The sequence below is a fragment of the Crinia signifera genome, chromosome 2, assembly GCF_055691185.1.
Source record: "Crinia signifera chromosome 2, ASM5569118v1, whole genome shotgun sequence".
In the NCBI taxonomy this organism is placed as follows: domain Eukaryota; kingdom Metazoa; phylum Chordata; class Amphibia; order Anura; family Myobatrachidae; genus Crinia; species Crinia signifera.
In genome coordinates, this window is record NC_139218.1 from 268,431,590 (window position 1) to 268,457,838 (window position 26,249).

Here is a 26,249-nt window from a genome sequence, read left to right on the forward strand (position 1 = left end):
GCAGTATACGCTTATACTATATATAGCTGACTATATGTAGCTGATATATCAGCTACTAATCAGATCTTTGTATTTTGGGCTACATACAGGTAATATAGATGTTTATAGGCCACATCCCTTTTATAGAGCGAAAAGCAAGGTGTGCTGAAGCACTTGTATTGACCACTGCAGGAACACTTTCAGAGCGCTTCGTAAAGCTAAGTGCTTATATTGCAGCGGAGGAAACCGTTTTACCCACAGTGCTGTTCCTGCTGGAGAAGGATGGTGTTCTAAGATGACACTGTGGCCTAAGCATTAAATGATCAGTACGAGTGATCTCAAAGCAACTTCTACTTGTAGCCTCTAAACTGATGGATACATTGCTATGGCAACAGTGACTGTGTGCCAAAAATAGCCAGCTGCTTGGGAACTTTTACAACCAACAAGGGATTATTAAAGTCTGTTTTGTATCTCCGCATTAGCAGATATGTCACAGTTTTAATATGTCATAATACGGTTGTAAGTTTTAAGTCTGCAGCTTGGCTCATCTTCCTTTCCAATCAACATGTTTCTACCTTCCCTCTCTACTGTACTTCAACTTTTAACACCTCAGTCACCCATAAAGCCCTCACCCAGTACTATCTCCACCTACAGCACCAGCCAAACTCCCACCCAACCAATTCGCTTCGCTAATGACTGCCCACTCTTCTCCCAAAAATGATTACCTCCTCGCACCTCTGCCTTTGTACATGCTGATCACAGGAATGCTCTCCCTATCAGAGTATTAAAAGCTTTAAAAACCCACTTCTTTATTAAAGCCTTACAATCTCTTATGTTCCCTCAGTACACAAACCCTGAAATCATACAGGTAGAAAAATAGTCCTCACATTGTAAATATAAACATTTGACAACATAGCAGTAGTAAACCAATAAACCAAGTCATCTTGCACAACAGTTTAACAACAATACACTTTGGACAAAAGTTTTCCTGCTCCAATACTGTTATGACTTTGTGCTGCTGGGGAGACTGGTCATCCACTAACTTAGTATATGGGGGGTATTCAATCCCAAATCCGACTGTCGGGACGTTCCCAACAGTCGGATTCACAGCCATTTTCAACCCGTTCTGACTGTAACCCGACACTTGTTATTCAATGAGTGTCAGAATGGCCACGTTTTGTCAGAAAAAAAACGCTAAATTGTCAGAATCCGATGCAAATTTGACAAATAACGTCCGTTTCCGGCAATTAAGATCAGACGTTAAAAAAAGCAGAAGCTGCAAGCCTTCAAAGCTGTCGGAAACGGCAGCATTGAATAGGCGAATGCCGGTATTTCCGCCGGCAGAAATACCGACACAGATTGAATACACCACTATGAGGCTTCCATTCCACTTCCCCAGCCACACTCCACTGCTCTTCTGCTCACAGAAGCGAACAAGTCTCTGCCAACACAATATCAGCACACTCATGATGGACTATAGGTGATTCTACCTCAGATTGCTTTAAAGCAGTGGTAGCCAACCCTAGCCCTCAAGAGCTACCAACAGTTCACATTTTCAAGACAACCTAGCTGCTGCACAGCTGCACTCATTGATCACTGACACATTTTAAAAGATACACAGATGGAGCTAATTACTTCACTTGTGATTCTGTGAGGAGACCTGCAAAACATGCACTGTTGGTAGCTCTCGAGGACTAGGGTTGGCTACCCCAGCTTTAAAGGATTTATCAGAAAAGAAGAAGTTCAAACTCTAAAAAACACTAATGATTCTAAAAAAGTACTGTAATGAAATCATTAACCGTTACGGTTACCTGAGTCTACAATCCGGGAGCATGAAACACATATAGTATTGAGTTTTGCAGTGAAAATTGCTAAAGTGGTCACCAGATTGCTTTACATAGTTTTACCAGATTGTTTTTTCAATAGAGAGCCTTCTACAAAGTGATGTGCATGAAATTCTAGTGTATTACAGTATATCAAGACAACGTACAATTTAACACCATGAAATAATGGCACTGAGAAAACATACATTGAAGTATAAAACCAATTGGACAGTACATAACAGCACATACTGTCTAATTCAAACCTGTTCGCTAGGCTGTGTTTATTCGCAGCCTAGCAAGCAGGTAAAGGCCCACCCCAATCAGGCATTGACACACCTGCATTCGCAGGGGTACAGCCAGCATTTTAATGGGTGCGTGCACGGTTTTTGTGGGAAAACTCGCTGAAGGCATTTGCACATATGCAAACCCCTAACATCAGACAGGGGAGCTAATTTGGCCCCCCACAAGTGGGTCTGATTCACCACCCCCAATCTCCATTTAATTTGTCGACTGCGCAACAAAATGGAATGACTAAAACCCCTTTCACACTAGCCAAAATTCCCGGGTTGGCCCCAGGAACAACCCGCGACTAGCACTGGTGAACGCACTGCCTGGCAAAAAGCGCTACAAGTGCCGCTGCCCAGATCCCCGCAGTCTGGACTCCGCTGCCCCCCTCACAACAGAAACTAGGGACTAGGCCGGTGTGAAAGGGGCCAACCCAGGAATGACTATGTTGAGCCTTAGACTGTATTACCGGGTAAGTCCCTGCATTTTCTGGTGTGAAAGGGGTATAATGGGTCGGGCTTGATGGAATGAATAAACAACAGAAGATAAACTGAGATTCCGCACACCAGTGGCCTTTCCTGCAATAGTACCATAAATGAGAACTATATGACCTTATGGCAAACTGTGTGCCGTGGCAACCTGGGGTACCTTGGGGGACTTGCAAGGGTACCCTGGATTGGTAGTCCATGTCCATGAAAAAATTACTTAGGACTAATGTAATTGGCAAAATGTGGACAAACAGAAGTGAATTCTGTCCATTACCACATAACGGACACTGAGGATAAGATATAAACAAAATAACTTAAATGTGATTTTTTTTTCTGATTTTAATCAATGAGAAACTTTTGCCCTAAGGGTGCCGTGAAAAAATTCTGATACTCAGGGGAGCCATGATTCAAAAAAGTTTAGGAACCACTGCCTTATGGGAAGAATAGCGGGTGGGCACTAAACGCAAAGTGCTAAAATTGTTTTTCATATGGATGGAAAGAAATAATTGATTTTGCCGGTAAAAAAAAAAAAATCAATCAATAATATTTAACAAGAACAGATTTTTTTAAACACGAAGACACTGGCATCTCTGATCAAAGTTTGAAAAAAATCTGCACACATTTTTCTGAAAATTACGCAGAACATGAAACATTTGCGCACATACCTGGTATTTTTACAGTGCCACTTGTGGACGTGTCATCTGTATAAGGATGGCTACTTTCTACTACAACGGGCTGCGAGGAGAGGCGGCCACTTTGGGAATCTGTAGCCACATCTTCTAGTTCTGTGACACAGAGCTCAAGCAACATATCCGCTACCTGAAAACAGATTATCATATCCACCATTCAGTGTTGGTCAGGGGATCTAACAAGTCTTTGACAGCATGGGCATATAATATTGTATACATTTTTGCACGTAAACCGCTCAACCAGCTTAAAACAAGGCTGGATATTACAGTGTTAATAAACTGTGCAGTCCTGGATTTCCAATGCGAAATACAATTTACGAAAAGCTTTCCAGCAGCACACAATAAGAGATGTGAAGAGGGTACAAGATAATCCGTATTTCCTATACTATAGCGGCACTAGGAGACAGACGCAGACAGGTTTATTAGTTAGGGAAATAAAACCTGTTTATACAGGATCTGGTTAGCATACTGGTGGGTCCTGACATCAGTAAAAGAAAGATTGACCGTGTTCTGATATTATGCAGTGGAAGGTTAGGGTTAGGCTGCAGGGAGGGGGGGGGGGATGCTTAAGTTAAGTTGAGATACTAGAGGGAGGGTTAGGAACTAAAGGGGTACAGTTAGGGTTAACATAAATACCTAGTAGCATAGTGTTGAACTAGACATTTTCAATCCACTATACCGTAAAACCTCTCTTCAACCTCATCAACTATGTAACTAGAGCATGTTTAGACAGCAACGATGAAGCGATTGAGTGCTGATGGTGTCATTTGTTAAAGCAAAATGTGCACTATCCGTATAAACGCAAAATGACAACCGTGCCAGGTTTAAGAGACTGTTACTGTAGAACACATAGTGAACAATTAGAAGGTGGTCTATCACAATAAATTGCTACTCTTGACCATACAGATTTGACATACTTCAGCTTACCCACAATCATGGGAGGCTCCAGGACAGTTAAAAAATTAAATAGGGGAGCCACACTACCATTCCAAAATGACTCACTGGCAGTTCCTATTTGAATTTTGAACTGTGCGGCAGCTCCACCTCTGGAGCCACCACTGCACACACGTGTGCCCATGCATGCCATTATCCAAAGGTGCCTATTTGTTGTACCCACTTACATTAACTTTCATTGGATACGTGGATTCACGTAAACAAGAGTTTGGTTTAATAATTTTCACCCCACTAATGCAAGTTGATGAACATGTCTGGGTGACAGCCATTAGACATACTTCCACTCTGAGAAGTCATTGTTCTTATGCCTAAAAAAACCTTTTTATTAATTTCATTTAATATGTTATTTTAATACACCGGGAGGTTTTATGTGTGTCTTTTTACTTATGCTGCTTAAAATAAATGTATTTTTCATTTTATTGTTGTCCATTTGTAAGTTAAGCGCAACTTCATCTTTGTGCTGTTTGTCTATACATGGGAGGCTGGCATCCCTCCATCCAAGTGGCTGCTGACTTACAAACATCTGTGACCCCTCCCAACTTAAGTGCTGTTGACTTACAAACCCAGTATTCTGCTCTGCACCTATTACTCAATATTCATATTTGCCACATATAATTGAATGCAACCTGCACTCCGTTTTATATTTGCTGAAAATGAAACCAAGCCATTAATCCCTGGTGCAGCATCACATGCCTCCTCTTTTACTAATAATGATTTTGTCTACAAAGGTTTTGCTGTTTTATTACCAAATATTTTACAGCTCTGCTACTTTCTAAGTGATCATATCCAATAGTTCCCCAGTCACCCAGGGTTATGGAGGATAATCAATCATTAGCTTCGACACTGGATCCTTGTGGATAATTGCACGATGCAGCAGTTTTTTACCATTAAATTGAAACTGCTGAGACCAAAACCATATATTTTATCTTCTGTAACATACTGTAGTAATTAGAGTACCCTCAGGAAACACACACTGCACAGATGCGGTTTAGCTACAATTTCCAGCAGCCAATGCTTTAGAATAAATACAGAATGGAGCAGAATATAAATGTGAGCCCGCTCATAGTGAATATATGAGGCAAGGTGTTGATGACATAACTAGTCTAATTAGGGAAAAAGTACTTGTGTATTATCAGGGCGCCCGCGAAATCGGCCGTAAATCGAATGCAAAAATCAGATGCGATTTTGCGGCCGATTTCCAGCCGATTTTTCTCGTTTTCCGGCCGATTTGCATGCTGTTCCATCATTGCACACCTTGCACACCCCCGATTTCCATCGTAGTGCATCGCATCGCATGCAATATAGCGGCATGCGATGCAATTCGATTTTTAATTGTACAAGCACCCTGATGGGTGCTTACAATGTTAAATGCACCCCCATTGTCAACGGCAACCCGAAGCGTGGCGAGTGCAGCGAGCACTCGAGGGGCGGCGGTACGCGTCCTCCGACCTTTTCATACCCCCACTATCCACGTCGGCGTGGAGTTGATTCTAGATCGTGGCGAGCGGACGCGGAATACATGTAAAGTAATCCGTGTATTCCGCGTCCCCTCGCCACGCTTCAGGCTCGGTGGCTCGCTGCACTCGCCACACTATCTAAAGTCAATTCTACACCGACGTGGCTAATGGGGTATGAAAAGGTCGGAGGACGCGTACCGCCGCCCCTTGTGGGCTCGCCACGCTTCGGGTTGCCGTTGATAGTGGGGGTGGCCTTGACAATGGGGGTGCATTTAACATTGTGAATCGTATCACATTGCATACTACCTGGGGGTGTGCAAGGATGGAATAGCATGCAAATCGGCAGGAAATGGCCGAAAATCGTCAAAAAATCACCCGAAAATCGGATCGCAGATCGAATTGGCCAAAAATCTGCCAAAAAAAAAAATCGGCCGCGATATCGGATACGATTTACATTACATCGGGCACCCTGATAATACACAAGTACAAGGGAAAATTACACATACTGTATATATCAGTTGGTCACATCAAGAAGCCATAAACTGCACACAATCAACTTCAGCAATACATTATATGGAGAGAGATAAAGTACCAGCAAATTTTCTTCTGTAATTTTTCAAACACAACATGTAACATGGCAGTTTGATGCTGATTGACTGGTACTGGTACCAATGATTAGTACATCGTCTCCACAGAGCATCAGCCAATCAACTGCTATGTTAAGGCTGTGTTTCAAAAATGATAGTGAGCATCTCAATCGCTTTTACGCTTTCCAACTTTGATAAATCTTCCCATGGAGATGTACACAGTTAGACACACACTAAGATTAATAATTAATTGTTCAGTGCCCATTTGAAACAATATAGATCATATAGGAACCATTAGTGTGACCAGCCTATGGAGTCAACCCTATTGCCCATAAAGACTTTGGCGGGTTCCGCTGACTCGCGGATTTAGTCCCAGTAGAATGCAAGCAAAAATCTGCAAGTTTGGAATTAAGGCTTACATTTACAAAAATGGGAGTTCTATTGAAGATGGGATTTTGCCCATAGCAACCAATGAGAATCTACTTTTTTATTTAGGACCTTCTAGAACAGGCTTGTCCAACCTGCGGCCCTCCAGATGTGCTAAAACTACACATCCCAGCATGCCTTGCCACAATTTGGCTATTAGGGAATGCTAGAATGATGGCAATGCATGCTGGGATGTGTAGTTTTGGCACATCTGGAGGGCCGCAGGTTGGACAAGCCTGTTCTAGAAGACAACAGATAGAGTCTGATTGGTTGCTATGGGCAACATCTCATAATGTGCAGTGCCTATTGCTTGCCATCATAGCCCGCCCTCAGTATTCAACTGACCTCCTGTACTCGCCATTTCCACCTTGCTATTTCTAAAAAGCGGGAAAAAGATTGACACCTGGGGTGCAACATGGTTTTAATTAATTTGAGCATGCTGGTAGGGACAGTTTGAAAGTAAACAGCAGACCCAACACATTTCTAACCAAATGGTAACAAAAGTTAAAATTACCTGTGGGTAAGCAGTGCCCATGGCAGACAGAACAGCAGATAGTACTTCTTTCCCCTTCTCTCCAGCTCTATTAGAGACTGCAAGTTTCAAAAGGTCAACCATTACTCGCGTGTCATCCGGGACAAGTAAACTGGTGAATTCATCCAGGCACTGGGGTTCTGGACCTGACACTTTGTTCTGACTTTCCACATCCTAAACATAGCGCAAAGACCAGAAATAATTATCTGCAAATGCAGTACCATTTGGACACCCTACACAAGTACAACATACTGTAAGCTATCTCCTACCTCTTTGGTTTTAGTCATAGTCTCCGCTATAATACTAGCTGCCCCAGGATCATCTGTAACTGGAATAAAAGGGCGAGAGGAGGCTGCAGAAGCAGAGGGAGTAACAGCAGGAGTTACTGTATCCTCAGATGTTGTCACCTGAAAGAAAAAAATGAAGTTATAAATGTTCTCCAAGCTTTACCTCTAGGTATGTAACAGTCAAAATCTGCACAAATTTAATATATTGAAAAAAATATATATTATAAAATAGTACATTTTCTTGTCATCGTGCCTACATAATAGAGCCTGCATGGGCAAACTTCGCAGACAACGAACCTCCAATCACAGGACAAAACATGTTTGATATAATAGGATATGGAAGAGCAGGGAGGTTTATATTTACTCCCTGTGATAAGGAAACTACAAGTTACACAACGGGGACACTTCTAGCACCCTGGTTTTTAGATGTCACATTAAATGTCTCAAACCCTGAGATATCTGTGAGTACCAGGATGTCTCTTAAATTACGCCCCCTTGTGTAACATGTCAATGGTATAAACTTTGTATACGCTTTACTGGCAAATCGGGACAACCGTACTGGATGAGTCATATCGAGAAATAAAGGGGAACACATCACCAGTTTTCTTAATGGCAGGATTAAGCAAATCCTGTCTCTGAGTTACAGTGCCCTGTTTTTTGCTGACAAGGATTTTAAGGGGTATCCTCTCTGACGGAATATTAGGATTATGTTCTCCAATTCCACACAAGCTTGAGATGTTGAACTACAAATGTGGACCGCCCGGACCATTTGGGAATATGGAAAACCCTTTTTTAATGGGGGAGGATGGTGGCTGCTAGCAAGTCAAAGGGCATTACGGTCCGTTGGTTTGCGAAATAAGGATGTGGAGATCACCCCTTTATCTAATGTCACAGAATGTATTCAATGGCTCGCTGCCCGCAGGGAGCCGGGGGACGGCGGCAGGCAGGGAGATGGAAGCCTCCCTGCCTGTGCCCGACACTGTGGGGCAGAAGCAGGGCTCCCGGGGACACAGGCAGCAGAAGCTGCCCCCCGGGAGAGCTGGCAGGGGACTGGGGTAGGGAGCTGCTGCACTGCTCCTGTTCTGCATATGTAATGAGCGGGAGCAGTGAATATATGAATATCTAATGAGCGGCTCCCAGGCCCCTGCTGGCGAATGTGTAAAAAAAAATTTAATATATGCTTCATCTGATTTTTTTACAATAAAAAAAAAAAAAAACCTTTATTTGAAAAGATCACTTTCCAGTTCACCTTAAAAAGATGTAGAATGCAAAATTTACCGTTTTGGTGAATCATGGAAAAAATCAGGGAGAAAGCAGTTCTCCATCCTAGCATTGAATACACTCTCGGCGAATCCCAGTGAAAACCCCTTTGAAATACACCAGCGAATTGCAGCGAGCATGAAACGGAGAACTGGCCGGCATTCACTGTTTGCTTTTGGCAAACAGTAAACATTGAATAGGGTGAATCATATTTTCAGTGAAAAAGATTTACTTCAAGGGGTGAAAACCGCCCGATTCGCCAAAAAAATGGTGAATCGAGAGCATTGAATACTGGCCTTAGAGGGAGACTGAGAAATAGGCAGCATCATTAATCTACTGGAGCTGAAAATCCCTTTAAAGCCCACCACTGCTACAAATGTAAAACAATCAAAAGAAAAAGAAAAACACAAAAAAATAGTACATCCACTACAATTTAATTCCAAACCTAAAGCTGATTTGAGAGATGTTTTTCTCCCAAAAAGCTGTTTATGTAATAGACCGACTTAATGCCATACCTCTCCACGCCTGTCTTGCCAAGGGCTGGGACTTAATCTATCCTCTAAATCCATGGTCAAGCCCACGTCATCGCCATTAATAGGACTCGATGTTCCAGACACATCTGAGGGAGGAGCAGTTGACAAAGACGGGCACTCAACTGGAGCAATCATACTGGCTGGCATTAAAGCACCAACAACAGCATCTCTGCAACAAGAGAATTAATTACCCTCCACTCCACTACAAGAACATAGCGAAACAGGGTTTATTAGCAATAACAAAACGTTTACGCATGATAACAAAGACTGTTGTTGTGACTCATAATGTAAATGACAAGGCAGCTCATTATAAATGAGGGACTTAAAAATGTCATTACAAATGAGGGACTAAACAATGTAATTTACTTAAATGTCTATTCACAAATGAACAGAAAAATAAACAAAATACTGGCTACAGTGTAGGTTTCCTACAAATCTACCTTTAGAACATTTTACAGTAATGCAGGGAAAGAAATCTTTACACAATAAATGTAGGGAGAAATCTTTTTTACAGAATTTTGTTATAAACATATACAGTAGTCCAGCGGTTCTCAAACTGTGGGTCCTGACCCCAAAGTGGGTCCCGACCTCCTCAGAAGGTGCCGGTGGAATGGGGGACAGGGGATAACTCATTAAGGAAACACCCTCTGCTTCCCTTATCCATCCGCCCATTACCCACTGCCTCCCTGTCACAATAGCGGGTACTTAAGTTCACTGACCACACATGTGGCGGCCATTCTGTGGTTACTTTCTGGGGTCCTGTAATAATTTTTATTGTCTGATGTGGTCCCAGAGCAAAAAAGTTTGAGAACTCCTGCAGTAGTCAATACCACATACCATGATATTTTCTTAGCACCACCATAACATACGAAATTTAATTGACTTTATTAGTAGTCTGCAATTTAGCGACTGTTACAGTATACTGTAGTATATGAAGTGATCTAGTTTATGTAAAAATGTACAGATCTTTTAAGCCCCATACACACTAAATGAGTCCATGCAGACACAGATATTGGCATCTATTCACACTCGCCAATGCCGGGGGAAAAGGAAGCGATGGTCATGCTGCAGGCGTAAAGGAGGACGCCCTCATCTGAACAGGTTTAGACGAGGGAATTGGCGCATCGTTAACAATATGTAGTATACACACACTAGGTGATATTGCAAACAATAGCCCTTTCTGTGCGACATTGTGAACAATAGTGCCTAGTGTGCCTACCACCCTACAGGTGTGTATTTCATCTACGTGCCCTCCACTCGCTAGACGGCCTTCCACTGGGGTGTGGATCCTTAGGTCAACCATGTCTAGTTTGACAGTCAATAGGTTGATATGCATTAGGTAAACATAAGCAAAAAGTCGACAGGAAAAAGGTTGACATGGGTTTTCCATGGTTTTTTGGAGCCTATTTTAGTAGATGTCATCATGGACACACAAATTGGAGTGTGAAAAAAACAAAACGCTCAGCCAGCCTTATCCAAAGTGCGTTGTGTGTGGACTAATGTTCAAGGAATCTGCTCCACCGTCTCCATAGCTAGGTTCCCATCTCCTAACTTTCAGCTACATTGAATGCTTAACCGCGATTGACCTCGCAGTGTACCACCGAGTAACAAGACTTAAACTACCTGATCAGAAAGTAGTAAGGAAACGTCATTTTTGGGGAACAGATGGTAGCAAACACAGTAAGTTTAGTCCAGCAGATTATCGGCGCCTTCCCTCCACTCCCCACAAAGCCTAGAAGCTCATTGCAAACAGCTTTGAACCTTCCACCTCCATCAATCTTTGGGGGTGATTCAGGTTAATTCAGAACAGGGTGAATTCTGCCCCGTTCCGATGGTGGGTGTGGGGGGGGGGGGTCTGCGCATATTTGCAGGTGTGGAGACCCTCTGTGCGAATGTCTTCAGCAAGTATCACACACGCCGAGGCGTTCACACGGGTAGGGGAGCAGGAATGGGCCGGACCGGGCTGATGCCTGCAGGGGGCGGGCAGCTTAGGTCAGTGCCCGCCCCCTCTTTGGTGGACTCCGGCGGAAATAAAAGTCAGCTTAAACTGATTTATTTACGAAGGGGAGAGAAATCATTAGATGGTCGGCTACTATCGAATGATTTCGCTCCCCTTCGGCTGCACGCGACGGCATGTGTTTGCGTACATACCCTTGCAGCTTACCAAGGGGATTCGGCGGCAAGGGCTAAGCAGCGAACGGTACTGAATCAGGCCCTCTGTCCCTTCATTGTATATGAAGGAACAGTTAAGGCCAGGAAGTAATGGGGGCAGAGTTAGCAAATCTCGCAAAACATCCCTATATAAAGTCAGACATAATTAGAGCTGATTTGTTTGGATAAGTTATTATCGGCAGTTAACTTACAAGTACAAAATAAGAGCAGATTTGTAATAAATAAACCTTTTAAAAATGATTTCTAACCTTGAAAAAGCTAAATATATTTTGATTTGACAAAATAGCTCATATACTGTACATATTTTTTCCTGTTAAATGCATGTTGTACACATCTGGATGCAAATTAGATACACAAGCAGCTTTTGCTAATTAAAATGATATAGAATGCGGTACTTCTTTACTTTCACGGCGCCAGCATGGCGCCGCGCGTCAGAGTCCCCTTGCGGGGCTCGCTTCACTCACCCACGCTGCGGGCTCGGTGGCTCGCTACGCTCGCCACGCTAATTAAAATCAACTCCATGCCAACATGGATAGTGGAGGTATGAACTATCCATGTTGGCATGGCGTTAACTTCGTTTATTTTACTTAGTTTGTGGCGAGCGTAACCCGGAAGTAGCGCGGCGCCATGCTGGCGCCGTGAAAGTAAAGAAGTACCTAGAATGCCTATATACTGTAAGTAATTGCGATTTTATCATCATGAAAAATATTCTGATAGTGTTTCCAGCTAAACAGTGCAAAAAACTACTTGTACAGTACATAGAGCTACTTTGACAGATTAAAATAGATTTTGCATTTTTAAAGGTTAGAAATAATTTTTGTATGTCAGTGAATTTAAACATTGCCAAACACAACTCATCCACAAAACTGCCAACTTATACAACTGTATTGTGCGAGACTTTCCAGGCCTGCAACTGCTTTTCTATACAACACATTCTAAATGGTCTTAAAGAGAAGACAAAAGAAAATCGGATGCTTCCTGCTCTAAAAATAGTGAGATCTGATTTGCATTTAGAGCATTACAGACACACTCCATTACATTGGCCGATTTCCAGAAATAAGTCGTAGAATAAATCTAGACTTATTCTTGGCCGCTAAAATCGGCTGCCTCTATGTCCCGGTCCTAGCATTTAAAGTAACCTTTGCAAAGTTCAAAAAGAAATAAACTCTTAAAATGGTATATACTGTAGATAGAGGTGAAAAAAAATAAGGCTTTTAAAAAGAGCGTTAAAATTCAAAATGATTGCAAATAAAGTTGAGCATAAAGACATTGGTACATTAAACAGGATCAACTAAATTCTAATCCCAAATCAGTAAGCCTCACAATATGTAGGTGAGAACCTTATATTGATTGCAATGCTTCTGAAGTTCAAACATTGTATCCTGAACAGATTTCTTTGGGGTACAATTGTTACAATGTGCAGTAGGAGATGGAAATGAATTCCATACAAGTCAAGTCAAGTCAATTTTTATTGTCATCAACAGCGGGAGAAGAACTCTCAAATTGTGTAGTACATAAATACCAGTACAGTAAAAGCAATATCCGTATAATACATATAAAAAGGGAAGAAAAATACTTAAGGGATACATAAAATCAAACATCACTTCAAACATTCAACATACGCACTGCTGATGGAAGGAAACTGTTGTGCAAGCATCTAGTACGTGCCCTCATGGTTCTGAACCTTTTTAGCGAAGGTAATTGCTCGAATGAACTAAAAAACGGGTGACTGGAATCGGCTAAAATATTTTTAGTACGCTTTAAAATTCTAGAATTATAGAGCTCCAGTATGGTTGGCAGTTGGACTCCTATAATTTTGCCAGCGGCCTTTACAATGCGTTCTAGTTTTGAGCGCTCCCTAACCGTGCAATTGCCGAACCAGACGATAATGCCGAAGGTCAAAATACTTTCTATCGAGCATCTATAGAAGTTTGTCATGGTGGGCTTGCTCACACCGGCCGCTTTTAAACGCCTCAGAAAAAAGAGACGCTGTTGGGATTTCTTTGTCTGAGTGTGAACATTGCCAGACCATGACAAATTGGCTGAGACCTGAAGTCCCAGAAACTTGACTGACTCCATAATTTCAACATCTGCCTCGTTTATACACACTGGTTTCTTCGGCACCACTAACTTTCTCCTAAAATCAATCACTAATTCTTTAGTTTTTCCCTCATTTAACACTAGGTTGTTTCCCTCACTCCAGGCTACCAGTCTCGCTATTTCTTTTCTGTAGTGGGTTTCATCATCCTCACTAATCAACCCCACAACTGCTATATCGTCAGCAAATTTCACAATCTTGACAGAGTCAGAGGACGATATGCAGTCGTGGGTAAACAGCAAGTATAGTAGGGGACTGAGGACACATCCCTGCGGCACTCCGGTCTGAATTATGGTCTCCTCAGATACGGTGTTCCCCATTCTGACCACCTGGGGTGTGTTAGTTAGGAAATTAAAGATCCAATTGCAGGTAGATCCGCTCAGGCCCAAGTCAAATAATTTCGACACTAGTGACATTGGGATCACTGTGTTAAATGCGGAACTATAGTCAACCAGAAGAATCCTAACATAGGTTGATTTATGCTCCAAGTGCGTTAGGGTGGAGTGCATAACAGAAGCTACAGCATCGTCAGAGCAACGGTTTTTCCTGTATGCAAATTGGAAGGGATCAAATTCTACCGGCAAGAATGACTGAATCTGTCTTACAAGCAGTTTCTCAATACATTTGGTTACTAATGACGTTAACGCAATAGGGCGGTAGTCATTTAAACATTTGGGGAGGCCTTTCTTTTTGGGAACTGGGATGATGGTCGAGGTTTTTAGGCATTTTGGGACAATACAGTCCAAGAGGGATTGGTTAAATATACAAGATACTATGACAGAGAATTCCTGATCAATAAAAGCTCTGTTAAATGCAAATTAATCAACATAGACCATCTCAGAAGATTTATTTAACAAAACAAATTAGCCTGAGAAATCTATCAACGAGTAATGTGCTGCTTACCTTGCATACATAATCTGCAATGCAGTCAGGATATGGGTGAGCGCTTGCTGCTTGGCTAGGTTGCCATCAATGGACAGGAGAATTTTCGCAAGAGATGGGCGATGTGGCTTTGTGTTATTCACACCGCTTATTTTGTTGCTGGAAGAGGATGAAGAATCTGCATCTGAAGACACACCTGTAAAAAGGTAACGGGAAGGGTCTTAAAGATTGTGGAATTTACAATTTGATTATCATTTTACATCTTTTCAGCACACACACACACACACACACACACACACACACACAAGCTAGTTACCAAGATAGGAAGCTCCTAATGGATCTCTGGCTGTTTGGAAAAGGACAGGCTCATGGACCGAAGGCGTTGCCACATCTACTGTTGTCCAAGCCACGCTGTGGGAGGACCCACAAGCCACACGCGTTATCTTCTGTCCCTCCAATCCATGGACAAGGGTAGGCTTTCTGTTTACTGTAGTTGTTCCATTACCTTGCTGACCATGGTCATTATCACCCCACGCATAAACCTGAAATACACTATATTAAGAAGACACTTCTTTTTTACAGGATGAAAACATTACTGCCAAGTATTACTAGGTAACAGGAGTCAATAATGTGAGCGGAGGGCAGCGTGGCTGGGGAGGTGCTTTGAAACAGGCATAAAATGAGCTCAGTGGGAATCATTACGTTGTAACCCGTAGATAATAAAGCTAATTCTGCAAAGAAAAACCCAAACCGAGTAAAGACAAAATCACGGAACGGTCCGTTGGCTATTTGAGGCATGCGCTTTACAGTTTAGGAAAAAGTGCCATCTGGTGGACAGAAATTAGTATTGCATGTTACAATTATAATGTGCCTTATAACGCAAGGATCTAGCACGAGTTGCATGGGGTTCACTACACTGTATGCAGCAACGATGTATGTGGACACATCTGTATCTTAAAAAAAACTTGCTACGTAGTAGGTGTAGTGTGCATGGGAAGTAAATCTAAAGGAAAAACGGATGTTCAGTTTTCACAGTGTACTGAGTGGAGGGGAAAATCCCCCTGGTTTCCCACAACCCAAGAAACAGCGATAGAAACATAAAACCCTGTAACTATGGAAGTGTCTTACTTGTCCTGCATCAGTCACCGCGAGGCAATGGAGCGCTCCGACAGCCACATGGATGATCTTTTTTCCTCTAAGCCCTTCAACAACCTGTGGTTTTCTTACATGGACATCTGTACCATGACCCAGGCGAAAGTAGTCTCCTTTGCCCCTAAAAAAATAACTACGATTAGAATCTACTGCTTTGTGGCACTTGTTAGGAACTGCTGAGAAGAAATTGGTCTGCATCACAGAAGCCTATCTCGCAGACCATCATTGTTTAAAAAAATTCACATACTCCTTATGGATACAAAAAACTCACTCACCTGCAACAGTCTTCAAACAATGTCATAGAAAATCTAAAGCGTAATTAAGGGGGAAATTCAAATAGTTGATGTAATTGATCACATCTAAACTGATCACCTTTGGCTATTCATTTAGCCCCAAAGGCAGCCTGAAGCATACAGGGATCTATGGAGACCAAAAAGAAATCCCCCAAAAAGCTTGTTTAAACTGTATTCTCTGGGTTTCATCCAATGGCCCTCATTCTGGCCATTTGCAACATGTGAAGGAGGTCATCGTTATGTTCATCGTTATGGGGTCATGTGGTGCCAACATTGATAACTGCACAGCCCATGTTGGCAAATAGGGAAATAAATTTTTATAAAACTATAGGAGGTAAATGGTTTTTTTTTTGTTGTTTTTTTTTTTTTTCATTATGAACTGCAGCTTACTTCTAAATGTAAAAAGTATTACTATTACTGAAAGCGATTTAGGCTCACCGACTTTAGACCAGGGTTGGTCAAACCGGTCCTCGATATCTATCAACGGTCCCCTTTTTCTAAATCACCTAGCTGGTGCACAGCGGTTGTCATTATTAACTGTCACATTTTCAAACCTGCTGCATTCATTCCTACTATAGATCCACAGGTTGCCTGAGAAACATGACCTGTTGGTAGATGTTACAGACAGGTTTGGCCACCCCCGCTTTAGACAGAAGTAGGAATTATTATTTTGCATTCTAGAAATAGAAACTGAATGCCACAGATTATGCTCCATTATATACACATTTACATGTAGAGGAAAACTTCACACAAAAAACAAAATCCTGTACACATATTACAGCATTACCATGTCCATACAACGCCAGACTTTGTTAGTGCCAGTGAAAACTGAGCACCACATTCGATCTGACACACTCCTTGTCCATTCAGTCTTTCTATATTCTGAGGGACATTGCAGCCCTCACTTCCGCCACGGCCTAATTTCCCAAAATCTCCATCGCCCCAGGAGAACACAAGGCCTAGAAACAAACAAATATTATGAAATCTTAATTAAAAGGGAAAATAGAAAGAAATATGTATATTTAGATATATAAGTGCTATTGTTTGCTGAAAGAATGCTTATTATTATTTACAGAAATCTCAGCTACAAAGCCAAAATAAAATTTCATTTGGTCACTTCATATTTATAATAAAATGAGTAAACATTTAAGAAAGATTTTCTTGCAAGTGAACTCGGAATTCTTAAACATGAATGTACCTTCATCTGTAAGTGCAAGTGTCTGAGCATCTCTGCTTCCACATGCAATCTGTATGACTCTATGGCCCAGAAGTACTTTGACCTGAAAAAGTAAGCACATTTTTTAGATGATGTAGTAGACAAATATAGTAGGGGAAAGGAAAGAGACAGACTGGGGAAAGGAGAGAGCTACACAAAAAGGGAGATATGGGGCAGTACGGATGGTGTAATGGTTAGCATTACTGCCTCACAGCGCTGAGGTCATGGATTGGATTCCCATCTAACTGAGCAGAGTTTGTATATTCTCCCCATACTTGTATGGGTTTCCTCCGGGAACTCCTTTCCTCCCACAATCCAAAAATATACTGGTAGGCTTATTAGCTCCCAACCAAATTAACCCTAGATTGTCTGTGTGTACATGTGGTAGGGTATATACATTGTAAGCTCCACTGGGGCAGGGACTGATGTGAATGTTCAACTATTCTCTGTAAAAGCGCTGCAGAATAGGTGTGTGCTATATAAGAAACTGTTAAAAAATAAATAAAAAATGGGGTGATGGAGGAGATAGATAAGTGGTAAGGAATAAAGCTACGTGGGTAAAGTGAACTGGGGTGGGGGGATTAGGGGGAAATGGAGAGAGGCAGATAGGGAAAAAGACCTGGGGAGAAAAAAAACTCGGAAGAATGGCGTTAAACAACAAAATGAAAAAGGATGAACTTCTCTTACAAACTACTTCTTGAACTTAAAAGGAGACAGAATGTAAAGAGCTCGACATCCATGTACTCTAATTGGCTTCAGAGAAAGGGATTTCATGTTTTTCTCCAATCATATTCAGGTCTGTTCATTAATAATTGTAGGCTCTTTATTATGATGACAAGAGATTATGGCAATAATCCAATGTCAACAAATCCAGCTTTGTAACAGAGCAGCACATTTTTCTAGAGCTGCTCGGGATCAGGCAAAATAAATTATTCTTGTAAGATCAAAATAGCCTCATTACAGATACTAATAAAGCCTCTAATGGCTCCCAAAGGACATCTGTTCTGTTGTTCATGATTGTCAAGGGAATGCTATTTGCACAGCTATAACCAAGAGAGTTCCAGACAGAGGACCTTATTCTGGATGACTAGCGGATGACAACATCTCAGTAAATAAGGGGGGGAAACCCTAAGTTATAGGGCAGCAACCGCAGCCCCGAACAAACACGCCCACCTCCAGAGGTTAAATTGCACTGGCCTATTGAGAATGCCTTCAACTGTACTACAAAATCAAACTGGGGTTTCTGTAATGTTTTCCATACCTGACATAAAGTGGCCATACACAATGCAGGACATGAAGCTTTACCTCAGAGTTTTTACTTGAGCGCATATCACGTCAGGATTAGTGCCTGTCAGCAGTTTGCCATTACTAGGCTATGAGCCAAACCTTACCATGAGCCACTAATGTATGATTTGTGCCGCGACATTGTTTAGAATCGACCACCTTCACTGCTAAAATATTCATATGTAAATCTAATGATAGATTCTATAAACAAGTCTTACCATTTTGGGTTTCAGCTGAGTTGTATTGTCGCCATGCCCCAGTCTGCCATATTCTCCTAGCCCCCACGTGTACAGCTCACCGCTAGATGTAATAGCAGCGCTATGGGAACTGCCACAGGCAATGTCTCGAATGCGTTTGCTTTTCAGAGCTTCCACAAGACGTGGTTTGTCACAGTTCCTAAAGAAAAGCAATATTTTGTACTTAAATGGGCATTATATTGTAGCAAATGAAGCAAAATTTAAAAGTACGCAAAGTTCCTTTATTCTTATTTGACGTTCACAGCTCCACAATTTCTATACTATGAAAATAAAAATGCTGAATATGCTCACATTCTGCTGAAGTGACCAAGTTTGCCATCATCTCCTTCTCCCCAGGAGAAAATTTTGCCATCCACAGTCAAAGCCATTGCATGTCGTCCACCTAAAACACATTTCAGATCAATCACAAAACCTTCTGTAAGGTTAGAGTCCAACTAAGTCCTGTACTGTAGGAATAATGATGTTCCCATGTGCAATAATGTAGATTTGATTAGACTTTTGTCATGCCACGTTTCTGTGTACCTGAATGAACAGCAACTTTCTTCACAACGTAGTTACTGAGAGCGGTCATTTGCCGGGGAATAGGCACTGTGCCACTGGATAAACCTAAACCCAATCTACCATTTGTAGCCTCGCCACATGCATACACTTTGCCCTCAGCGGTCACTGTAAAAAAAGAACAAAATGACAAAGTAATCAAAGGCAACATTGTTAAACTTCATAGTGCAAACGGACATAAAAAGGTGCAGTGACATTGAAATGTGTTGCACAAATGTTTTCATTGTGGTGTACAGGCCCTTTTCATGAACAGAAGGGGCCAGGAACAAAAGTAAGTGGATTCTGACCCTGCGAGACGTTAATGCAGGGACAGGAAAAATAAAAGGTATCTGAGATAAATATAAATGAATTAAAAAAAAAAAAAAAACAATGAGTATGGTCAAGAAGGGATCACTGTACTAAAATACCGTACCTGCAAAGAGACTTTTGGAACCACCAGCCACCTGTACAACATTAAGAGCGGATAGTGTCTCAGAAAACGAAGGAACTTTGATCTGCAGGATAAAAACAGCCGATTATTTTACAACAATAAGCCTGGTGTCTATGTCGCTAATTTATTAACCTTCCTATGGTGCACACATAACACAGCTTTTTACAGAGAATATTTAATACATCCTAGACAGCAGTTCCGGTGGATCTTACAAATCATATTTCCTCCCACATGGGCAAACTCACACTAGGGTTAATGGTCTTCAAAAGCCAATAAACCTAGCACTGTTTCAAATATGTAACTGTGCAGTAGATTGTTTGAACAGTGTAATAGGGGTAGATTTACGATTGTGCGCAGAGGGGTTTTTGCGCTATCCCCCTGCGCTAAAGCAGGGGATAGCGCTTCCCCTCATTTATCAAACCTGCTTGACAGGTAAAATATCGGCGGCGGTGCGGGGGCGGAGAGATAGCGCATGTACTTTTTTCAGTACAGGGCGCTTATTGCATACCTGATTTATCAAAGTTCTTTATGCGCCTCTGAGGCGCTGTCCTTATCGCCAGAAATATCTGGCGCTGCAGGTCTCTCCTGCCGCTTGCTGGTGTTCGGCGTTTGCAAATTCAAACTGCGCATGCGCCGGGTACACAACATCCCCGGCGAACATTACCCGGCGCATGCGCAGTTTGAATTTGCAGACGCCGGAGATCAGCAAGCGGAAAACTGCGCATGTGCCGGATACACAACGCGAGACCAAGGTATCCGGCGCATGCGCAGAAGACACCGCCGGCCGGAGGTTCCCCCTTCGTTATGGGAGGAGGCGTATCACCACAGGTCAGTGATAACGCACTCCCATAACGTGCGCACACATATTCGTAAATAAGGGCATTAAACAGGTACGCTTCACTGCGCAAAAGTGGAGAAAAATACCTGCGCCCTTAACGAACATTAGCCTCACAATGATAAATCCACCCCATAGTCTCTCCAGCACTACATGTTTGCTAGAGCAGCATTTTAGTGGGAGTTACATGGATCACAACTGAATGCACCAGAACCACAAACAAGACACTGCATAACAGAGGGGTGGTTTTACTCCATAGGCCAGATGCACTAAGCTTCAATAAGTGATAAAGGGGAGAGTGATAAAAAAAAACATCCAATCAGCCCATAGCTAATTTTTCAAGCAATCTGTAATGTGGCAGTTGGGAGCTGATTGGCTGGTTGTTAATCTCTCTCCACTTTATCACTTTATGAAGCTTGGTGCATCTGGCCCCATGTCACTTGTGGCCATAATATATATTATCCTTACAAAGAGACAATATCACAATGTATCATATTAATTAAAGCTCCTGCATTAAAAAAAACAAAGTATTTATAATTGCTGAAGTGCCTTTTATTTCTGCATGTACAACTGGTGCGACCTATTCCAAATTGTTGTTGACAGGTGCCATATCCTGGGAAACCCATGGAACTCGCAAAAGGACCAGTTGCACCAGAAGGTACAAAACAGAATTCCATAATGCGAGTCTCTAAGAAATAAAAAGGTAGGTGTTCATCCACCAGTGCTCAAACTGATCAAAATACCAAATGTCCCTGGTCAGGGATGAGCGAATCCTCTGTCCGCCTGTTAAACAAAGGGGATTTCATGATCATGGATGAGCAAATCCTCTTGGTGGAGGGACACCTACCTTTATTTCTTAGAGACTCACTTTTTAATTAAAGTGTGGGATCACCTTATTAGGGTGCACCGTACACACAAAGCCCTAACTTGGCATGCAAGATCTAAGGCTCCTACACTAATCATGGTTTTAAAGATTGAATTCCATAATGACCTATTGCAGGTAAGGCACAAAAGCCCTTTACTAAAAGATGGGACAATTCTAGAATATAGTATATCCAGTATCCCAATATAAATATGAATGTCATGCAATGCCATTAATGTGCTCTAGATTCAATGAGAGTCCATGCCTCATCAATAAATCCTGTTCTTACACATTTCCCACCAAATCTAAATGGTGGAAAATAAAATATCCAGCTTTTGAGCGCTACTATATTTAAATCACAATGAAAGTAACCATATTCTTTATTAAATTGTGAGAATTTTTTTAGCATTTTTAGCATGAGTGGTGGTATTTGCTGGGGCATGACAAACAATACTCACCACTGAAGGGCAGCAGCCAGTTCCCGCGATCTTACACCTGAGCTCGGGGGGACTCAGGCGCCGAACTCCTGTTCCCCCCGAGCGGGGCCTGCCACCTGGTCACTGATGCAGTGCGAATGGCAGCGGGAGAGACGGCAGAGGAGCTCCGGCGTACAATCGCCAGAGCACAGAGCTCAGGTGGGGAGTGACATGAGGGGGGAGCAACGGAATGGTGCTCCTAGAGGTGGTGCGCCAGTGGTGCACAGCTGGAGGCACCACTGGTGCACACCTACCTACTGGTGGTAAGCCCAAATTTTTCCGGGACAGCCCGCTGTGGCAGCGCAGCTGATTTTCAGGGCATACCACCGAAGTGGTTAAACTGCTGCTTTCTGAGAAACTTACAGTATTAATTTATAAGCCAACTCTCGTGAGATCACCACTGGAAAAGCGTAGTAGAATTTTAATGCCAACAGATAAGCCCAAACCATTGCTGTTCATACAAGATGCTGGCACAAAATGACACTGATGCAGACAGACAAAAACTAGGATTCTCTTCTGAACGCATGCTTTGTGGCTAGTAGGGAATGCTCAAGACGACTTTACCTTAGAACCTTTTAATCCTCCCAGCTGATCCTTATCATTCAGACCCCACACAAACACCTTGGTTCGGATTGTTGCTGCAGATTCACAAGCCACAGCCTTTTTCCTAACAAAACTAAAAAAAAAAAATCAATATCAATCTTACACTGTGGGGGTGATTAATTAGTGATCGGATGTTCCGATTGCAGGGGGGCTGCACGTGCTTGAGCAGATGCAGACCCCAAGCGCAAACGTCTTCTGCGAGTATCGCAGACACTGACATGGAGCAGGGGAATTCCCAGCTTGTTATGGGCATCCCCATGAAAACTCTAGGCGTTCCCATATGAAAGACAGAAAGCTTTACTGTTGCAGCTCTCACCTGCCAGTGCTGGTCTTATCGTCGTCTTCTTCCTCATTGTCTGATGCAAGAAATGGAACAGTCGCCAGATCTTCATCCTCTGCTCGGATCTGCCCAATAATGCTCAGTTCATGGATCTTACAGTCAATACCAGAGCTCCGACATTGCTTGATTGCGATTTCAATATATCTGTGATACTTCACAAAATACAGAGGTAAAGACCCATTACAGCTCAGCATCAGAGATTGAACCCACACATAAACAAGAAAAAAGGGCGGTTACATCAGCACCTACCTCTGTGCAGTCACTGAGAAGCAGCACACTCATGTCAGTAGGGTTTATGTTGATTGTTTTTAGCTCGATTAGATTATTGAGCGAATTGCCACCTAAAAATAGGTAAGATTGTTACCAATGGTAAGGAACTCATAAGTAACAAATGCCTAAGGATTAGGATTGCTCATACCTGATACAACCACTAGAGAGGGCATGTAACTGCTGTCTGCTGGGTCCACAATCATCATCAATCTATGCACCAGTACATCTGGAAACATATCCAGCCTGATCCAGTGCTACGGAGTGGGAGATAAAATATTAAGAAAGTTATACTTGTTGAGATGTATAGTTTCAGAGCAGAAAACACAAATTCTCACAGAAGTGAGAAAACTAAAAATAGGATTTATGGTCTTACCTTGATAAATCCCTTTCTTTGAGTCCATAGGGGGTACAGGAGTTCACGCTGGGTATGAGAGGCGAGGTAGAAGAGCGTGCACCAAAGGGTTACAAAAAATGTACCCAGCATGCTCCCTGCCTCCCCTCTCCACTATACCCCGCCCCCTGACCCTGGGTCACCAGTTTTGTTAGCAAGCCCAAGGTAGGAGTAGAGCCAGAGAAGAAAGAAGTCCATATACGCACACAGAGCATTACAGGCCGTCTAACAGGCACTTCCCTACGTAGGAAAATCCACAACCAGGTGCGTCCTGGAGGGCGTCCTGTGCCCCCAATGGTCTCAAAGAAAGGTATTTATCAAGGTAAGACCATACAACCTATTTTCTTTTTTGTCCAGTAGGGGGCACAGGAGTTTACGCTGGGATGTTCTAAAGTTGTCCACTCAAGGGTGGGGGACGCTCCAGGACTGCGGAAAGAACATGTCTACCAATTTGTGCATCTGCCGATTCAAAGGTATCAAAAGTGTAACATTTGACAAAGGTCTGTGAGGAGGACCAAGTAGCTGCCCTACAGAGCAGTTCCGCCAAGGCACTGCGAATAGCTGTCCAGGAAGTACTCACAGACCTGGTAGAATGTGCCTTGGGTCTCCACGAAGGAGTGAGTTGCGCAGAAAGACAAGCTTGATGTACAGTCAACTGAAGCCATCTCACCAAGGAATGTTTGGAACCAGGCCAGCCCCATTTATTGACATCATCGAAAACTAACAAAGTCTGATTTACGAGTAGTCTTAGTCCTGCATAAATAAATGAACACACAGACTACCGTACATCAAGACAAGCCTCAGAGGTCCCAGGAACAGAGGGAACTACAATCTCCTGGTTAAGGTGAAATTTATATACCAACTTAGGTAGAAAATCCAGTTTGGTACACAGTACACAGAAATACTAGAAAGGGAGGTCACCACAATAACGCACTGAGGTCCAACACCCCTCCTGCAGAGGAAATGGCCAAGAGAAAAGCAACCTTACAGGACAAACACTTTAGATCCATCTTCTCCAAAGGTTCAAATGGAGAAGCACGCGGGGAACCAGGAAGAGATCCCACGGAACTACCGGCGGGACCACTGGAGAATAGACATGAAGGACCCCTTGGATAAACGTCGAAACATCTGGAATAGCCAGTTTTCTTTGAAACCGGACCGACAAGGTTGACACCTGCTATTTCAAAGATGACTGACGCAAAACCAAATCGAGGCCTGCTTGAAGCTTCGCCAGTAGGCAAGAAAGGCAAAAAAGGTTGGGTTAAAAACCTCGGGTAGAACATGAAGAGAAATAAGTCTTCCAGACTTTATAGTAGATTCATGCTGACAAAGGTTTCCTGGCATGGAACATAATATGAATAACCTCTGGTGGGAAACCCTTATCCCTCAATAGGGATATTTCAAGAGCCATTCCGTCAAAGCCAAGAGGCTCAGGTCTGGGTGTAGGAATGGACATTGGGTGAGGAGATCTGGATGCAGAGGCAGTCTTAGAAGAAGAAGTGCTACCCTCGACATGGCCAATCTGGGGCCATCAGAATCATTGTGTTCCCCCTCCTTCTTGAACTTTCGAAGAAGACAAAGTAGAACTTGAAATGGGGAAAATGCATAGACAAGGGGAAACTGCCATGGAGCCGTGAGAGAGTCTACCAGAAAGGCCCTGGGATACACCTTGTCCTTGAGCCGTAAAGGGGAACCTTGAAGTTGTGCCTGGACGCCAACAGATCTATGTCCAGTACTCCCCACGGAGACGTCAGCCAAGTGAACAAGTCTGGACGCAGTTCCCATTCGCCCACGTTGATGTCCTGGCCACTGAGAAAGTCTGCCTCCCATTTCAGGACACCTGGGATGAACACCGCAAAGAGAGCTGGGATATGCTGCTCCACCCACCTGAAGGGACTGAGGGAAATCTAGAGGAAGGCTGGCCTTTAACTCTTCCCTAAGGGCCGAAAGGACCAAAACTTAGTCTTTGGCCGCAGAGGCACTGCAGAGGGCAAGAATGCGGATTTAAAGCCGCCAAAGTGGTAAAAATTTTATCTAACTAAGGGCCAAAAAGGGTATCTCCGTGAAAGAGAAGAGCCTACACAAAGCTTTATTGGAATTGTTATCCACACACCATGACCTGAGCCACAAGGCGCAGATGGCTGCTACAGTAGAGGCTTAGACCTTAGAGGCGAGCACCCCGGAATAAACTGCAGTCTCTCCTAGATATACACTTGCCTTCTGTATGTTCTGTGCATGAGCCAGTAGTGACTAGTGCCATCCGACAGCCCCCTTTCCAATTTGTCTGCCCACTTGCAGCAGCTAGTGTTGGACGTGTTCCTATATAGGGAAACCTAAAGGACCACTAGTACACTTGCAGCCTTACACACACACACACACACACACACACACACACACACACACACACACACACAGAGTTGCAAAGCAATTTAGTCAGGGCTGAGATACTCAACAATTCAGCAAGCTGAAGAGGAGAATAAGTATAAAAAAAAAATACTATACACAGAGACACTCAACTTTCAAGTACCTTAGGAAAGGAGAGAATAGCAATACTCAACTGCCCAGCCAGCAGCAGGAGAGGAGACTAGCTATTATAAACCAAGCCCGAGAGTAAGGTATAAGGGAGAAACCCATGCAGCCTCCGTCTCTGTACCCAGCATGTGCTCAAGATGGCCTCTGAGGGAGAGAGACAGGGAGGAGCCAGATCACCTGGGGCGTGCAGTTAGCAAGCTCCAAGCACGTCCCTAAGGGGTGGGGGAGGGACAACAGGCTGTCATTCACTCACTCTCAGGCGCAACACATACAGGACATATCCTGAATAACGGTCCCT

The 26,249-nt window shown here is 42.9% G+C and overlaps 1 protein-coding gene across 5 annotated transcripts in view; it reads right to left on the reverse strand.

Moving 5' to 3' along the window:
- Positions 1-26,249, reverse strand: part of HERC2 (HECT and RLD domain containing E3 ubiquitin protein ligase 2) — a 212,299-nt gene that overhangs the window by 47,064 nt on the left and 138,986 nt on the right. For all 5 annotated transcript variants that reach the window (XM_083168587.1, XM_083168588.1, XM_083168589.1 and 2 more), the window contains 17 exons: positions 23,177-23,282; positions 23,008-23,099; positions 22,735-22,910; positions 22,380-22,491; positions 19,625-19,706; positions 19,177-19,320; positions 18,946-19,036; positions 18,616-18,793; positions 17,096-17,177; positions 16,685-16,856; positions 15,581-15,725; positions 14,769-14,994; positions 14,474-14,648; positions 9,283-9,469; positions 7,490-7,627; positions 7,203-7,394; positions 3,241-3,394 (listed from right to left, as the gene is read on the reverse strand). In XM_083168587.1, the coding sequence (XP_083024713.1) occupies positions 3,241-3,394; positions 7,203-7,394; positions 7,490-7,627; positions 9,283-9,469; positions 14,474-14,648; positions 14,769-14,994; positions 15,581-15,725; positions 16,685-16,856; positions 17,096-17,177; positions 18,616-18,793; positions 18,946-19,036; positions 19,177-19,320; positions 19,625-19,706; positions 22,380-22,491; positions 22,735-22,910; positions 23,008-23,099; positions 23,177-23,282 (2,452 nt within the window). The remainder of the gene's footprint in view (positions 1-3,240; positions 3,395-7,202; positions 7,395-7,489; positions 7,628-9,282; positions 9,470-14,473; positions 14,649-14,768; positions 14,995-15,580; positions 15,726-16,684; positions 16,857-17,095; positions 17,178-18,615; positions 18,794-18,945; positions 19,037-19,176; positions 19,321-19,624; positions 19,707-22,379; positions 22,492-22,734; positions 22,911-23,007; positions 23,100-23,176; positions 23,283-26,249) is intronic.